The sequence below is a fragment of the Vigna unguiculata genome, chromosome 9 (assembly GCF_037176805.1).
Source record: "Vigna unguiculata cultivar grain cowpea cultivar isolate G323 ecotype 2 chromosome 9, ASM3717680v1, whole genome shotgun sequence".
Taxonomy (NCBI): domain Eukaryota; kingdom Viridiplantae; phylum Streptophyta; class Magnoliopsida; order Fabales; family Fabaceae; genus Vigna; species Vigna unguiculata.
Genome location: NC_140800.1, coordinates 36109281 through 36128700, shown reverse-complemented (window position 1 = coordinate 36128700; position 19420 = coordinate 36109281). Strand labels below are relative to the sequence as shown.

The 19420-nt window shown below is 31.3% G+C and overlaps 2 protein-coding genes across 2 annotated transcripts; both read left to right on the top strand.

The window, feature by feature from the left end:
- The first annotated feature begins 1712 nt into the window (after window positions 1–1712).
- FBP7 (F-box protein 7) lies at window positions 1713–8601 on the top strand. Its single transcript, XM_028086477.2, has 11 exons — window positions 1713–1886; window positions 2097–2183; window positions 2290–2402; window positions 2890–3006; window positions 3090–3186; window positions 3777–3850; window positions 5284–5337; window positions 5429–5530; window positions 5718–5776; window positions 7526–7736; window positions 8302–8601. Exons 1-11 carry the CDS (start codon window positions 1871–1873, stop codon window positions 8359–8361), a joined length of 990 nt encoding a protein of 329 aa, XP_027942278.1. The 5' UTR covers window positions 1713–1870; the 3' UTR covers window positions 8362–8601.
- A 7602-nt stretch (window positions 8602–16203) lies between these two features.
- On the top strand, window positions 16204–19107 carry LOC114196287 (BTB/POZ domain-containing protein At1g21780-like). The gene is made up of 4 exons (XM_028086885.2): window positions 16204–16550; window positions 16628–16773; window positions 17598–17704; window positions 18430–19107. The coding sequence occupies exons 1-4, from the start codon at window positions 16441–16443 to the stop codon at window positions 19042–19044; spliced, it is 978 nt and encodes a 325-aa protein (XP_027942686.1). The 5' UTR covers window positions 16204–16440; the 3' UTR covers window positions 19045–19107.
- Window positions 19108–19420: the final 313 nt, after the last annotated feature.

Here is a 19420-nt window from a genome sequence, read left to right as displayed (position 1 = left end):
CCACTAATGACATTCAAATCAAAGCCTTCAGCGACTCTGACTGGGCCACATGCCCAGACACAAGGCGCAGTGTTACTGGTTACTGCGTTTTCTTAGGAAACTCCTTGATTTCCTGGAAATCAAAGAAACAAAGTATTGTGTCCAGGTCCTCCTCAGAAGCCGAATACCGTGCCCTAGCCACTACCACTTGCGAAATACAGTGGCTCAACTACCTTCTCCACGACTTCCATGTTCAGCACACCGACCAATCTATCCTCTATTGCGACAACCAGTTTGCCAGACAAATAGCTCACAACCCCACCTTCCATGAGCGCACGAAACATATTGATCTCGATTGTCACGTCGTCCGCGAAAAACTCCAGAAGAAACTCTTCCACTTACTGCCGATTCACTCCGATGAGCAACTCGCGGATATTTTCACAAAAGCCCTCCATCGCACCTCTTTTAAGACCATTCTTCCCAAGCTTGGGCTGATGACCATCCATCACCCAGCTTGAGGGGAGGGTATTGAAAACCCCCTAGATCTAGGGTTTTCTGTTTTCTGTTTTGTTTTCTGTTGATCGTTGGTTAGGGCTGTCTGTTAATTAGTTAGGGTTTGTTTTCGTTCTCACGGAGACTATAAATAGATCTCCTTCATGTACAAAGATAAGGAGAAGAATACAGAGAATAAAAGGGAATACAGTTCTTTTATGCTTACCTTCGAAGCTCTCCTCTCTCTCGATCTTTCTTTCTTCTCCTCTTTCTCGCGCTTCCTTTCTTTTCTCATGTTCCTCCTCTGAAGCTTCGTCGCCATGACAACTCTCTTCGCATCAAGGGTTCGAGGGTTTGATACTCCTAATGTTGGGTTTGGGCCGCAATATAATTTAACAGGATCATTTTAATGCACAAAATATAGTGTAAATAATCTTATAAAAATAATCAGAAAAAAATTCTACTGTTTATTACAAAAATTAAATTTAGCATTTTTTTTACTAACGGAGTGAAATTTGTTTGCACACATAAATTAAACTGTTTAAACGATATGATTAAAATTCACGCGGTTGGTATTTTTGAATAAAAATATCAATTTTGATAGTTTTTATTGGAAATAATTTTATAACAAAGTTAAATATAATTTCTGAAATAATTGTTTCAAAAGTTCATATTTTAAAATTATATAAGTTAATAAAATGGATAATGCATTTTAACATTTGATATAAATAAACTTTTTAAAAGTTCAACATTGTTAGAACAGTTTTAAACTAGAATCAATATTTATTTAAATTTGCACTCATTCAAGTTTCTATCTCATTGTAATTAGGAAAGAAATATTCTTAAATTAATAATTTTGTAACTATTAAATCTTTATAAATCTATATGTCGACTAAATTCATATTAAACCTTCAAGATCAAACTTAAATAAATATTTACTATATTTAAATAATAATTAATGATTAGATGACGATAAGTACAGATACTTGCTAATTAAATTCCTGAATATTTTTTTAAAATTAATATAAGCAAGTCTTTTAAAATTTAATTTTTTCAAACAAAATAAAAGTATTTAAATAATAACTTTTAAAAATGTGACAAAAATTGCTTTTTAAAACTTGAACGATGTATTTAGACGCATTTATCGAACATATTTTGTTTGTTAAAATTACAACCATGGAAGGGGTTGTCACATGTCGGTTTCAGGTTTCACTATAAAAGGACCCGCCATAAAATTTGGAGCGCCTTCACTACGTACCTGGCCTACGTCAATACGACATCGTTTCCATGTATTATTCTGTTCTGCAATTGTTACCCAACCCATTCCCATTTTTCGTCTTTCTTCTCATTTTGTCCCAGAAATTCGCGAAGGAACCTGGCTCTGCTGCCGCATTCAACCATGGCTTCTGGTTCTGGTACACTTGGATTTTCTCTTCCCACACAATTATTCCTATTTATCAATTTTGTAATATCCAATTGTGTGTATTTTCGAAATTTTGGTCAATTGAGAATTAAAGATTGGCGATTCACTGAACAATTAAGTTCATTTCCTGTGAGGAGATTGGTTCTTTTATGAACGAGTGATAAAACTCTGAGTGTTTATTTATGTTTTCCTTCTTTTACAGATCTTGCGTTGGCCGTTTCCTCTGAACTCGAGTCGGTTTTGAGGTTGAAGACCGTTGACTATTTTATTACGAGGAGGCCATGGCTTGGTATGTTCCACGCTGTTACAATGGTTACTTTGGTTCCAAAAATGTTTGTTCTGTATAATCGGGTGGCCTAATTCACTTCTTTTTGTTGTTATGCATTTTGTTTCAGATCTTTATGGAGTTAATGTTAGACCTGTTGCGCCTTTTGGGAGTGCAAGTAGGAGGCCTTACGTGGATCCTGCACTTATACATCGCTCCTTACCTGATGAGCTGCTTTTTGAAGTATTTCACGTCATCAACTTATATATATTTATTTATCATTGATTTAATGGTGGTTCTTGATGGTGGAAGTACATTATGTGAAAGTGGCAATGTGATTAGTTACTACCTGCTGTATGCTACTACTTCAGATCAGTCGTGTCTGATCTAAATGTTTGATGTGGAACAGTTTGGTCATGTTCACGAACTCATTGTTTTCTCTCTCTCTCTCTCTCACTCACTCTCACGCGCACACTCTTGCCAAAATACAACTTTTGAAAACTAACTTGATAGTAGGTTTGCCTTGTCGATGCTTTGAGCTCAGGAACTGAATTTAAAATAAGAACCAGAATATCAGTGACGTAATTCTTCACTTGTTCGAAACCTCTATGAAAACTGTTTGTCCTTCTCTCCAATTTTTGAATAAATTATATGTACTGAAATTCATATTCTATAAAGTCTATCGTTGTCTACAAGAAAAACTGAGATTTTTACTGAATATATTTTATAGGTCTTTACTCGAATGACTCCATATGACTTGGGGAGGGCAGCTTGTGTGTGTCGAAAATGGAAGTACACAATTCGTAATCCTGTATTTTGGCGCAATGCATGCTTGAAGGCTTGGCAGGTAAACTTAGAAGAAGGTTTTTAACTATAGAGCTCCTACTGCTTAAAAATCACATTTCTGATTATGGAGTCCCTCTTATGAAGCTATCTGGGATTGTGGAAAACTATAAGATACTTCAATCAAAATATTATGGATCATGGCGGAAAATGTGGCTGTTACGACCAAGGTTGCGGACTGATGGTAAGAAAAACTGTTTTTTATTGCATAACTTTGTTTTCTGCTCCTCTATTGATTGACAATGGTGTGTGATGGTTATGGTTTTTTATTTTCATTATTAGAACTGGACTTGGTCTAACTTAGCCCTAAAGCTATTTTAAAAAGAAAGGATTGTCCTAGCCTTATTAGGAGTATTTTGGCCATATTCCTTTTCCCTAATCAATGTTTGACATCTTAACTCTCCTTCCTTTCCTAATACGGAGGTTTGGAGTTTAAAGTTCACACAAGTACATTTTGCAAGTAACCCATTATTTAGGCTTGATAGAGTATGGTTTTATTTTGGAAATGGACTGGAAACCCAAAAGCTAAGTTGAGGTAGAGGATTGCTCTAACCTTATAAGGACTATCGTGACATATTCCTAGCCAATGTGGGACATCTTAGCATTCACATTTATAACCCTCCCCTCCTCCACAGCCAAGGGTCAAAAGAGAAGAAGAAAAATAATAAAATGAACTTTAAATTCAAGCTATAACGGAACTTACACTATTTTCCTATCCCTTTTATGTTACATTTTAAGTTAGCTCCGTTTTCTTACTATGCTTTCATGTCTCAGGTCTTTATGTGAGTAGAAATACCTATATTCGAGCTGGAGTTGCTGAGTGGAAAATCACTAATCCCGTACATGTGGTATGCATCAATATCTACTTGTATTGCTAAGCAATAGACATTTTTTATTTTTTAAATATTTGTTACTGTGTCATTAAGTAGCATGTTGTTAACTGGGTTTTTGTCAACTTTTTTTCAATATCTTATTTTGGGGAATAAGATGCTTGTAGTAGACTGTTACTTTGCAAGTATCAGAAGGTATTTGCTTTATTTTCTGTTTTCATTCTCAGTTCTACATTTTCATTAATAACTACAGAAGTGTTACTATGTTTCCATTCCATATCCTGTTTTCAAGTTCTTTTACTAAAACTTGAAGACAAGAAAGAAAAGGAATACAAGATTACATTTTTGCCATTATAAATGAAAACTTATCAACTGAAAATAAAGACAGAAACAAAACCGAACCAAACAGCCAGCCCTTACCTTAGTATTCCTCACTTAGAAATTCAGCATCATCAGTTTATAGTGTCCAGTGATTTTTAAGAGTTCGAAACCCTTGTTACTCGTAACTATAAAATTGTATGTGAATTTATAAATCCTATACAATATGGGATCCTAGCTTTTTCATGTGATGAACCTTGTTCTGTAAGATCTTTACCGTAATATACTTGATAAGTCTATAAACCTGCAAATCACACCTTTTGATCTCCTGTCCGGATAACCTCAAAAACTAGATGGGTAGCTGCTAGCCCTTCTTGTTGTCCCACACGATTTAAGACTTTAAGAATGATATGTGTCTTGGTCACACAAATTCAAGCGGCAATTAAATCACTTCTCTAATTTCAGTTTCTATTGGTGATTGATGTGTGATAATTCCCATTGATGAAATTGTATTGTTGTATTGTAAACTACAACGTTTCTGTCAGAGCCTCTTGAGTTGAGTTGAGAGTGTGAAAAACCTGAGTGTAGGAGTGCCCCTTTGGGTATTATTTCTAGTCTCCTTGGTACTATGGCCGTTTAGCACTATAGTAAATAATAGGATATTTCTACTTATAAACCATTGTAATTGTTGGAGAAGACTGGTGAGTGTATTGTTATCCTTGATATGATGAAATGCTTTTGAAGTTTGTATTGTCTTTTTAGTTTCATCCACAGTACAGAGGGTTTTAATGTAAAATTTGATTACCTTCCCCCGGTAGGTGTGTTCTATGCATTTATTTTATGCAATGGTGGTTTCTTGATCTGGATATACAGGATACTACTTGATACCTCTTTTTCACTTGAAATATTTAATTTAGAAAGAAGAAATAATTTTTTTTGGCAGCAAAGCAGTGCATCTAGGATGATTGCCTGAACCATTTAAAAGTGTATAAGAATGTAGGTTCTATTTATATTGGTCCTCAAGTTGCAGTGTATGAGAGACATTGTAAAAGCAAGTTGTGCAAAAATCTTGTTTAGTTTTTCATTTATTTACCTATTTATTTTTTGCATGTAATTTTCACCATGTTCTGCAGGTCTGCTATTTCCGGTACATGAGATTTTTTCCATCTGGCCGATTCCTTTACAAGGTTACAATTCAGTAATGACTGAATCCATTTAATGTATATACTTTCTTGTATCTGATTGTTTGAAAGGTTTTATTTTTTTTGTTTTATGTAGAATTCATCAATGAAGATCAAGGATGTGGTGAAGTGTATGAATTTTCGATCATCTAAAGCAGACTGTGTTTTTGGTGGCCACTACACATTGTCAGATGACAAGGTTATGTTCTTATGCTTGTTAAATTATATAATTCATATTTTCTTGATACGTCTGCCTCTCCTTTAAACTGCATTGTTTAAATATCTGAGTACACATTCTGTTTTTGGAAATTTATTGCATAAATTAGTATTTATGTTTCTTCTTATGGATTTTGAGGCATTGGCAATTGGTATTATTATCATGGCAGGTTGAAGCTGCAGTCTTATATCCAGGCATGCGACCTACTGTTTTGAGGATACGCTTAAGGTATTTGATGAGTTTGCCTGATTAGCATACGTGTCTTGTTGAACAGTAAAGCTAACATCAAGAACCAGAAATTAAGTTTTTCCCGTTCCCTACCTTGTTAGGTTGGGATTTGATGGGCCATTTGTACTCTGGCAATTTTATAAAATAGATCAAATATTCGTCTAGATTATCTTCAACCGGTGGAGGATGAGGTGTTGAATTTAGAGAAATGTTTCCAGTGTAATAAGTTAAAGTTAAAGGTTGTTTTGATTTGGAGTTCACTGATCCAATGGATGCCTCAAAAATTCCCTTCCTTCTCCCATGCCAGATAAAAGAATAAAGCAAGGAAGCAGAATATCCTTTTCAGCATGGATCATAGAATAAGGAGGCATAGTTGTTCATGCTTATGAAGGGAGCTGAAACAGGGAAGGATATTCTATATATATGGATTCTAGTAAGCCCAAATCCCAACCATTCTATTTGTCACATGTGTCTGAAGTAAATTTAACTTGGCTCACTGGCATATGACGTGCTAATCATGGGTCACTGTTATTGACTTTTGAGCAACATAATTGACAATAAAATGGGATACTAGAGAACAGGTAACAGAGAAGACCTAGTCAGACAATTGATTAATAATTAAATTTTGGCTGATGTTAATCCAAAATTGGAGTTAATTCAACTTTGCTTTAGCAAGGAAATTATATTCCCCTTCACAATGGTATTAGAGTCTTAGTCCTGTGTTGGGCCACCTTTATGTATTTGCCGAACTCCAAGCTGGTAGTCCTATACGTGTTTGAAGACCACCTTAATTAACTAGTCTTAGTTGTGGCCTTTCGAGGCTTGCATTAATTTTAGCCTCAAGAGTGATGGTTCAGTTTCACAGATATGATTTAAATAGAGCTTATAAAACTTGGATAGTTCTCATCTTACAAGTTGATGTTGTGGGGTTATGTTAAATTCTAAACGCATTTTTTTAGATCTTATCTTACTTGGTGAGGATGGCTACATCGATCACATAGAAACAAAGAGGAATGTGTTTTTATCACTACAAATAAAATAGAAGAGAGAATGTAACATAAAGTCATTGGGGATCTAGTTACTCCAAGAGTAAGTGATACCCTGTAATTATTAATGGCGATGATTTTCTTTATTCTCCAAATAGATTAAATGTTTCCATTAAGTACATCATGTTTGCAAATTACCATGCAATGTAAAAGCTACCTTCTAGTTCATCTTACGAATATATTTTAGTATATAATATATTTTTAAAATAAAAGTCGTTGTTAACTGTGAAATTACATACTGGTGAAGTGTTAATCTAAAATTTGGTATATGTCATCAAAATAATATCACGATGTAGTAATTAGATCTGTTAAATTTTAGAGAAGTTATAAAATGGTATAAGTGCCTTCGTACTTCTACAATAGGTGAATTCTTTCCGATGTAAGATCATTAATCCTCAACCTATTTAAACCATATGAGAGTTGGAATAAAATCATCAATCCAAAATATAATTATAATTGGTCTTTGTGTTACATCACTTTGAAATGTCCCCCAGGCTCTTGAAAGTTGCAGAAGGTCGTTGGTTTTAACCTTTCTACTGAAAAGCAGAATATAGAAACGGAAAAGAAGTTTTGTAACATGTAAAACTAACTTGGATTTTTATAAAGTTGAATTAAGCTTATTTCTTTATTCTTTTTCTTTTGAAATTAATCTTTACTGACAGTATGAATCGGACTTAATATGCTTCTGTTGCGTACGGTATAGGATAAGGGGAACTGCAGCAGGGGCTAACAATCGGATGGATTTGATGTCACTTGTCACTAGTGGTGTAAACAGTAGTGAAGCAAGTGTACCTGAGGAGGACATTCTTGGGGTTGTTGAAGGATGGCAGGATGACGAAACACACAACCCAGATGTACCAGCTGTCTCACATAAGAGGGGCATGACTCCCTTTGTCTTTGTTCCGTTTGAAGAGGTACATTTTTCTCTCACGTCATCCTTTTAATTATATAAGCCTGCAGCTACTAAATTGATTAATAAACATTTTAATGATCCCTGGATTCAGTGACAATTACTTCTTGATTTTTGTTGCTTCTAATATTGCCGCAAACGTTGTAAAGTAATAAAATCCCCTAAATTCTATGTTAGATTATGATATATTTTTAATAAAGCGATAAAGTTCAAAGTTTATTCATTTTGTATTTTAGTCAATTGAGTAGGAAGTTACTATAATGGAAGTTTCGTAGCTTAACATTGTTGATATAGATGAAAATGTGATCAGGAGCATCCATTAGCTTCTAGCATATATGTAGGTGGTATTGGATGTCATTAATATTACTCATACTTGTTTCTCATATTTTTCAAATTACTTCTCTCTTGTTTATCGAGGACCATGTTGACATTATGACTTATTATTTCATAAGAAAAGCCAACTATTAATTATCAAAAGAGATTATTTGGCTTATGGTTTCACATTATGGCTCTAATCACACATCTTTCTGAAATTCGAATACTCCTTAATTTGCCCCCCTTTTGTGCAGGTGGAAACATCAGTTTTGAATCTTCCGGTGGAGAAAATGGATTACTTTGTGCCTGGTTGAATGTTAGGATGCCTCGGAATAGAATTGGCTCATTTGTAAATATTACACAACTTGAAGTCATTAAATTTGTATATTTGTATCTATGTGTAGCAGTGTCGTGATGAGATTGATTTGGTTCGTTTTGCAGAATCATCCCTTTATTTATGCACCTGCATAACGGGAATAATTGTAGTTTTTTAGCAAATCATGGATTCGGTTGTTGAAGATATGTTGTTATAAAACTATAAAAAAATTGTGTAAGACGTGTTGGTAGAGGAATTGGGTGATAAATTATAAGTGTGAACCCAGTCAATACTGCTTTTCTGGGTTTGGGAAGACTTGCTGCCATGGGAACATGAAGCGCAAAGGAAATACTCATAACAGTAGCGAGGCAGCTCTTCAAAAGGTTAAATGCACGACCCTGTCTAATTCCTGTTATTTATTATTTTTATGGGTTTCTATTTGAAAACTCTTTAGCTTAACGTAAATTCAAAATAAGAATAAGTTAATGAAGAAAAGAAAAATATTCCTGCAAACAGATAGGTAATGCCTTCAGGATCACACCTTTGTATTAGACCCCTTGTTCCCGGTAGAAGAGAATCTACTTGGTATCCAATTTTGATTTTAGAATAAATGCTTTAAAAACACTTTATAAAAAGTGTTTCCATAAGTTTTATTTAGGAGAAAGATAGCTGAACACCCAAGAGTCTTTGATAGAGCCGAAGAAATAGATAGTGGAAATAAGTAGACCAGAAAAGAAGGTAAAAATAACAAATGACTAAAACAATATAATAGTTCAATCAACCAAATCACTTTATTCACCTCTTTCTCCTTTCTGTTTTTTTCTTTTTTATAAGCTACTTTTATGTATGTAACAAAATGATAAAGTGCAATATGATATAAAGAAATAACAGATAATTGATTAATATGGGTGATGCTCTAGTGTAACAGGATGAGAAAAGTAAAGAGAGAAAAAAAGGGGAAGTTTTAATTTAAGGTAGTGTTCGTAATTTGAAAGTTGTCTGGGCATTGACTCGTTTGTTAAAGTGGTGAGTTCTCATTGTTCAAATTGGAAAGCTGGAACAGACAAAGGTATCTCGTTAAACAATGATTGAGTCCAATTACTTCAGATATAACTGACAACAATAGTGATGTAAAAGCTCAAAAGAGTGTTATTCGGACGAGTTCATATTCTCTATTCGATTTTTTTTTTACTATCATTTGTTTGATATTAAAAATATATTGATATTAATATTTTAATATATTTTAAAACATTAAAATTAATGTTTATACGTATATTTTGTAGGCACATAAAAAAACAGTACAAAAAAATTTGATAGAGAATCCAAATTTTCAGTTTAGTGTTTGAAAGAAATTTAAAATTAAATTAACACACTAACTGTTGAGAAATTGAAGTAGTGAGTATTTTTTCCTATACTTCATTAATTAAATTAGCCCATCCCTAAAAATTAGTGGGATAAAAAAAATTAAAGCGGTAATAGAATTGATTATGGCGGGTGCATTTGGGGCATATTATTGAGCTTTTGAAAAGGCAAATGCTCTCATCACTTTTAATAAAGTAAAAAAAGGGAGGGGAGGATGGAAAGAAACATGCTTTAATACCCTTGCTTACAAAGCAAGTATCCACAACTTTTCTTCCCACATATCATGTTTCATAAGAAGTAATTGAAAGCAACAAACTCTTTTATGAATAAAATTTTAATATTTTTAGTTATTGAATAATTTTTATGTAAACTTTATTAAAGACTTTGAGTTTATTATGTATTTGGTGAAACTTATGTATATTTAATTAAATAATAAAATGTGTAAAAAATGTGAGTGGACTTTCATATGGAGATCAGAGTATTCCCGCATGAGATTCAAATACCAAACTAAACTTTATATATATATATATATATATATATATATATATATATATATATACCAGTTCGGCCGGAAAATATGTTGGTCTAGTAGAAACAATTAGAGAGTTTAATTTGATTCTTTCTGGAGAATTAGACGGTCTTCCTGAACAAGCCTTTTATTTGGTAAGTAATATCGATGAAGCTACTGCGAAGACTAAGAACTTAGAAACGGAGAACAATTTGAGAAATGATTTTAAATCTTTGTGTATTGACCCCCAATCGAATTGTTTGGGATTCAGAAGTGAAGGAAATCATTTTACCTACTACTAGCGGACAAATTGGAATATTACCTAATCATGCACCTATTGCCTCAGCTGTCGATATAAGTATTTTGAGAATACGTTTTAAAGACCAATGGTTAACCATGGCTCTAATGGGGGGTTTGCTAGAATATATAATACAAAAAGTATATATAGACATTTTTGTATTTTTTTAATATTATATATGGTCATTAAGAAAAAGAGAAAAATGAGGGATGTGATAATAATGAAATTTAACAGTAGAGTAACGTAAGAAAAAGGTATAAGAATATATCAAATATTCAAATAATTTTAGGTTGATGCATCAAGTGAAGGTAAAGTGAATATGTCTTTAAAATTTGAACAGATCAATAATATTCACTATATTTTGGATTATCGCTCTTTTCATGCATATAAACCAGCTTTTCTTCCTTCCAATATAAGATTTTGTAACCATTTTTTTTATTGTAGATTTGTATCAAAATTAGCATCATAAAGTTAACTTTTCTTTCCCTAACATAAGTTTCACATGAATATAACATATCAACACGTGTGTCATGTCTACTGTAACAGTCTATCAACTCTTCTTCAACCAAAATCACTTCTATATAAGGCCAACTTATCCATCAAAGTCTCCATTTTCACCATTTTCACCATTTTCTTAGTCTCGTCTTAGTTATGAATGATTATTTTAGTTAGGACATTAGTGAACAACAACTAATTTTTCAAATTATAAAATAAATAAGCATGCATGCAAATTGTTGCACCGATACTTCAATTTGGATCACGTGTCACTTTAGATACTTTACTAATACTTATCAATAAAATATCTAATTTATAAAACAATAGTACTTTTATGATGACAATAATTTATAATTTTTTATGTTAACAATTTTAATATATATGATTTTGATTTGGATTCACATAATAACAATAATATATTTATCATGTTTTTAAGAATTATTGTACACTTTTCAATATGCATATATCACATATCCTATTTTATTATTTAAAATATAAAGGTTAAAATATCTTTTTTGTCCCAATTTTCATTAAATTTTGTCACATAAGTCCTAATTTTGTTTTTGTGTTCAAATAGACTCTAATTTTTGTTAATTTTGTTCAATTTGTTTCTTTTTTGTTAAACTATTTAAATCATTGACAATAATGAACAGTGACTGTCACGTGTCACATGAGTTTTTTTTTTATCTTTTTTTTTAATTTTTATAATTCTTTTTTAAATTTTCATGTGTCAACCCATCCAACAACCTGTCATGTGTCATAATCAATATTTTATATTCAATTTAGTCATTATATTTGTTTTTTTTTGTTTAATTTGGTCTCAATTTTATTTAAAATTGAGCAATTTTGTTCCTCTCGAAATTGGGACCAAATTTAATTTTTATATAAAAGTTATAATGATGTGAATTTAATATATTTAATAAAAATGTGAATTTTAATATAAAAATTAAATTTGGTCTCAATTTTGAGAGAGACAAAATTAGTTCATGTTAAAAGAATTTAGGACTAAATTGAACAAAAATAATATAGGGACTAGGTTGAATATAAAACATTGACTTTGACATGTCACACATTGCTGGGTTGACACGTGACACATTGTTGTGTTGACACGTGGACATTTTAAAAAAATAAAAAGATCACGAAGTGACACATGACCGTCATTGTTCATCACTATTAATGATTTAAACAATGTTAACAAAAAAAATGACCAAATTTAACAAAATTAACGAAAATTGAGACCTATTTGAATATAAAAACAGAATTAGGACTGATTTGATAAAACGTGGGAGAAATTGGAACCAAAAAGGTATTTTAACAAAAAATAAAATATATCAACGTATAAGAAGTGTGTCGTATTTAATACATGTATCGTACTTGTAATAAGTAAATACAATTTAAGAATTATTAAAATTAAACAAAAAAAATACTAAATAAAAGTGAGATTTACTTTTTGTTAAGTATACGACTATATTTGATAAGAAAATAAAATTATTAAGAAAATGTTAAAAAGCATATAACTACTATTATATTAATAAGACATGCATAAAATAATAATATATAGAAAAACGAAAATTAAGTAATTGTACATGTAACTTTGGCTAAAGTTACTTTCTTAATATATATATATATATATATATATATATATATATATATATATATATATATATATATATAATACTATATAAAGATGATTCTCTCTTTTGTATCCATATTTCATAATACTAATTATATTTTTTACAATATAATTATTTATTAACTTTTTTAAAATTAATAATTATTTTTACTTATTTTCTATAAAATTGTTTATCTTTTTTTATTTTTTTTATTCTTCAATAATTAATTTTTCTATTCATTTCACTTTATTTTTAACATTTCACTTCAGTTTTAAAAAATATAAATTTATTTTATATATTAACTTAATAACATTACAGTATTATCACTTACTAAGATATTATTATTCATATTTAAAAAATACCTTAATATTGTAAAAAGTTGAATATATATTTATTGGAGTATTATTAATAATATTAATTATAAATAATATTATTATTAATTATTAATAATATTATTATTGATATATTAATATTATTAATTATTATTTATATTATTACTATTATTACTACTATATTATTATTATTTTATAATTATTATTAATATTAATATTAATAATAGTTATTATATTATTATTTATTTTAATATTATTAATAATTATATAATAATACTACTAATAATTATATATTATTATTGTTATATAATAATAATATTATAATTAGTTTATTATTATTATAATTATTATTGTTATTATATAATTATTATTTAATATGTAGGGACTAAGCAGTTATCAAGTTTCAAGCAGGATCATTTTTAAATTAAGTTCAAATTTTAGGGATTAAGAGCATTTCTTTTTCAGATCGTGAAAAATGTCAGTTTGGTGGACGCTAAATTTCTTTTATATAAAAAGTTAAATAACATGTGACATGCTGTTTGTTATTTTTAATATCGTCAATCAATAGGGATTAAAAATAATAATTTTGAAAGTATAGGGACCAAACAGTGACCAAATATCAAACGGGAGATTACTATTACTATTACCGTTACCGCCGTTACTGTTACCGTTGTCGTACCTTTATTGTTACGTTATTGTTACTATTGCCGTTACCATTATCGTTACTATTACGGTACCGTTACCATTACCGTTACCCATTACCGGTTACCTGTTATCGTTATTCCATTATTGTTATTCCGTTACCGTTACTGTTACCTCGTTTATCGTTACCGTTACCGTTCTCGTTACCGTTACCGTTATCATTTTCGTTACCCCGTTACCGTTACCGTTATTGTTATCGTTACCGTTATCGTTACAGTTACCATTATCGTTACCATTATCGTAACCGTTATCGTTACCGTTACCGTTATCGTTACCGTTACCGTTACGTTATCTCGTTACCGTTGTCGTTACTGTTATCGTTATCGTTACCATTATCGTTACCGTTACCGTTACTGTTACCGTTATCGTTATCATTACCGTTACCGTTATCTCGTTATTCCGTTATCATTATCGTTACCGTTACTGTTATCGTTACCATTATTGTTATCGTTATTATTACTGTTACATCGTTACCATTACCGTTATCATTATCGTTATTGTTACCGTTGCCGTAACTGTTATCGTTTCCGTTACCGTTACCGTTACCCCGTTATCTTTACCTTTATCCGTTGCTGTTATTGTTACCGTTACCGTTACCGTTACCATTATCGTTATCGTTGTCGTTACCATTATCGTTGCCGTTACCGTTACCGTTGCCGTTATCGTTACCGTTACCATTATTGTTATTGTTACCGTTACCATGATCGTCACCGTTATCGTTATCGTTACCGTTATCCCGTTACCGTTATCGTTACTGTTACTGTTATTGTTACCTTTATAGTTACCGTTATCATTATCATTTTGTTACCGTTACCGTTGCCATAACTGTTGCCATTATTGTTTCCATTACCGTTACTGTTACTATTATCATTTTTGTTATCGTTATCGTTACCTCGCTATCTCGTTACCGTTACCATTATCGTTATTGTTACCGTTACCGTTGTCGTTGTCGTTACCGTTGCCGTTATCGTTATCATTACCGTTACCGCGCTACCGTTACTCTATCACGGTTATCGTTACCGTTATCGTTATAGTTACCTTACCATTATCGTTACCATTGTCGTTTTTCGTTATCGTTACCGGTTACTGTTACCGTTACCGTTATCATTTCCGTTATCATTACGATTATCGTTACCGTTACCATTATCATTACCGTTACCGTTACCGTTATCGTTACCATTATCGTTATCGTTCCCGTTACCGTTGCCCCGTTATCCCGTTACGGTTACGGTTATCGTTATCGTTATCGTTACTGTTATCATTACCGTTACCGTTACTGTTACCGTTACCCCGTTACCGTTACCGTTAGCGTTATTATTTCCGTTACCGTTACCCCGTTACCGTTATCGTCACGATTCGTTACATATGCTTTTAGACAAACATTTTCGCAATAAAAATTAGCATTGTATTTCAATTATATTTCGCCTATGGTAAGTGTAGTAAAAAATTTGGGATCAGTTTTAGTAAAAATGTTAAAGCAAGATGAAAATAGAAGACTCACATCGATCAATGTAAGTTTGAAAAGTGGTACAAATTTGTTATGTGTATTCGGATATAGGTTTAAATATGTTTTTTATTATCTAATTTTGAATGAAAATTGGAATTTGTTTCTATTCTAAATTTTTGTCTAATTTAATTCTCTAATTTTAGAAATGCGTAGATATAGAAATACTATCACTGTTATGTAACACGATGTCAACTTGACACGTGACAAATCTTTTAATTTTTTTTAGAGAATTAAAAAAAGTACTAACATTTTTAAAATTTATATTTAAATATAAAATAATTTAGATTTTAATATCTAAAACACCATAAAAATATTAATTGTTTTAGATTTAAATGTCAATTTTAATAAATATATTTTAATAATATTTTAAATAATTATAATGTATTTAACAATTGAATCTAAAAATTATATTTAATTTATGATTAAATATAATAATTTATAATTAAATTTCAAAAATCATTAATAAAAATATCAATTTTAATAAAAATATTAGTATTATATTTATAAAAAAATTAAATTAAATTTAGGCTTAAATTAGTAGAAGGACAAAATTAGTTCATTTTAATCAAAATTGAGACTAAATTGAATAACAATAAAAAAGATAGGGATTGAATTAATAAAAATAATGAATATAAAAACTAAATAAAACAAAAGAAAATAACATAACACGTGATATTGACATTAACATGTAATATAACAGTGACTTGACACGTAAATAATTTTTTTTTAATTTTTAAAAAATATAAAATATTGAAAAAAAATCAGAAAAACTATAAACACACACGTAACATGCAAGGTTGACTATTTAAATCCCCTTAAAAAAAATTAAATTGATAAAAGTTAAGACTTAATTAAACACAAAATCAAAATAAAGACAAATTAAAAAAAAAAACCACAAAATAAATACCAAATATGTATCAAAACCTAATAATTATACACTTCGTAAAACTTTCAATATATTTTATTAAAATATTACTCAAAATAAGGGCATTCGCTAATAAAACTTAATTTCCAGCACAGACATTCAATGCGACCAGAAAAAGTATTTGATGCTTTCGTTTTTTAAGACTTTTTCAGAAGATGTTACCTGAGAATTTCTAAGTGTTTTTTCTTCTTACGTATGTTAGATCAGTTGGAAAGTCAAAATGTTTAGACAGAGTCCAACTTTGTTCTAATCGTAGGTTAGGTGTTTGTGAAATCGTGATACCATCCATAAACTAAACAAGAAGAAGAAGAAGAAGAAAAAAAAAAAAGAAAGGCATGGGCGATAAGGTGGAGACGCTTGGGAGATTAGCCCAGTGGAAAATCGACAACATTGGACTTTGTTCCTACCAAAAATCTGACCCTTTCAAGGTCGGAATCTGGAACTGGTAAGTCTGTTGCGTGTGTCTTTGTGTATTTGAACTGAATGAGTTTGGGTTGAGATTTTCACTTTGCACTTCACCAGGTACTTTTCAATTGTGAGGAATAAGTACCTCTTCATACATCTTTTTCCAGAACCTTCTCCGGTTTCTAAGGATCAACCTCCTTTTGCTCGATTCGTTCTTCGAGTCTCCAATTCTGGCTCATCTCGCAGCTTTCATATTTCCCCTGGTACCAATACTATGCATTAACATATTTTTTGTTCATTGCCTCTTAGCAAACCTTACTTTTTCATTGTAAGTGTTGCGTTTTCTTAAGTAGCTTGTGTGTTATGTGCATTTTAGTTGTAAATTATGGGAGAAAGAGTTTGCGTGTGGATGATTGATTTGGCCATTGGTGAAGAATTGCCTAATGTTGTATGAAATTAGGGAAATAAGTTTCATTCACTACTGTGTGACTGTAATTGGGGAATGCTTCCCAAAAGAGAGGGACGAGTGGTAGTAAGTGGTTAATGGGTGCATTGTCCTCTGGTTACTTTTACAAAGATAAATTGCTCAAGTTGTTCGGCAAATTCTCTGATTATCCCATCAGGACCAAATTAGTTTAGCAAGGACGAAGAGTAATTGACTGATTAACAATGACTATACCATAGTCTTGGAGCTTCAAGGTTATAGGTTATAATAAGGTACACGATCACAAGAGATAGTTTTTAGTTTTGATTTTTCAAATTTGAGAAGTTTCAACCAAATTGTGTTTTTCATTTCACAAATTTAACACTTACAGAAAATTTATGTTCATCCTGCCATGCCCCTTAAATTCAACTCAACCAGAATTTTCAAATCTAAGTTTATTTATCAGTAGGGCCTTGTTTTCATTTATACCTGAAGTTCTGAGCCTTATGACACGACCTCCTTGTCTTCTTTGTTTGCCAAGAAGAACGGAGATGATTTCATATTGTGATTTGCATTTTGCAACTCAAATTGGAAATACGAAGCTGAAATTGCAATTACCTGTAGCAGTTTTAAATTTATATTATATATAATGGAATGCTGCAGTTCAAGAAAAGCTGCTCAGGACACATGATGACTTTGTCTGGTCTGTGGAAACTACTTTTGTTGGTCGCTACACCATTGATGTTGAGTTTCTAGACCTGAAGATAAATGTGAGTTTCTATACATGATTATATTTTATTTTTATATGATATTGAGGTGCTATATATTATATATTTTCTTTAGAAATATACTAATTTCCCGTTAACTATTTACCTGTTTAGTAACACTTTCTGACATTCTTTTAAGAAATTATTTTCTTGGTTAAGATTTTGTTTGTGACACAAATCCTTCTTCACACACAATGAGGATCAAACAACACTACAATGTTGAAATAGCGATAGAACACAATATTAGCTTGTTTCGACACCTCATGCCTGAATCCACGAAACTTTTCATATTTATTCATGATTTCAAATGACATTACAAGATTTATGGACGAACTTGAAAAATCCTCAGTTATGAGTTTTCTAGACAAACTTATGAAACCTTCGATTACCAGTTTTTCTTGACAAATTTGATAAAACCTCACTTAGGCTGCTAGTTCTTCTCATATCAAGAACCATATCTTTGAATATAAACATCTCAAGTATTTGAAATTGAATATTTGAATTTCTATCCTTGCAGTTAAATTTTTTTAACTAACAATGAGACTATATTAGAAGAAAAAAAAGTGTATTGTTAGCAGATCTCTATAAATATAACCTGTGGCATGAATTTGGTTTGAGTTACTTTCCCAGCCATATTGCACTATCAATGGATTGAATTGTCCCCTGATCATTCTAAACTAGTTTAAGATTGTTCCTGCTTAACCTATGATCTTTCTTTTCGAACTTAGGGAGAAGAAACTAGTTCTGTTTGGCTATCTGATGGAAATGTGCAATCCGTTGCATCCCAAAGTAGCAGTCTTCGTGTCCTCTCTCGTATGCTTGATGAGGCTAAACATGCTGACCTAACCATCATGACTGCTGATGGCTCATTGAGAGCTCATAAGGCAGTTCTCTCAGCAAGTTCTCCAGTGTTCCAGAGCATGTTTCATCACAACCTGAAGGAAAAAGAGTCTTCTACAATCCATATAGAAGACATGTCACTTGAATCCTGCACGGCTCTTCTTAGTTTCTTGTATGGAACAATCAACAAAAAAGATTTCTCGAAACACCGGCTTGCATTGCTTGGAGCTGCTAATAAATATGACATTGGTGGTCTCAAAGACATCTGTGAGGAAAGCCTTCTGGAAGGTATCCACTCGAGAAATGTTCTTGAGATGCTACATGAGGCTTGGTTGTATCAATTGCCAAAGTTAAAGAATGGGTGTTTTGTGTACTTATTTGAATTTGGTAAGGTACATGATATGAAGGATGAAATGAATATTTTTTTCCAAAATGCGGATAGGGAGCTAATGCTTGAGATGTTTCAGGAGTTGCTTTCAGTTTCGAAACCATGTAAAAGTTAACTCATGGATCGTGTAAATTCTCTTTGGATGACCATAATCATTGTTTGCTCTTTCTACTTTTTATCATACAATGGTAGCTTTTCATAAAACTTATCTGCTTCTGCCTGAAGGCCCAGTGGTTAAAATGGTAAATGAAAGTATATTTGAGTCAGCATTTACTAGGTAAGTTATTTAGTATGAATTAGAATGAGTATTTATAATGTTAATTTTGGATGATTTTAGTTTTTCAATCATTTTTGTTAAAATTAAGTTTAAAGCAAAGTGACTTATGTGCTGTGATTTCCATTTCAAAACTGTGGTAAAACTTAGTCATGAGAAAAAATTTAGTACATATATTTTTGTTGATATAAAATTTCCATCCTAACAAAGATTTTGT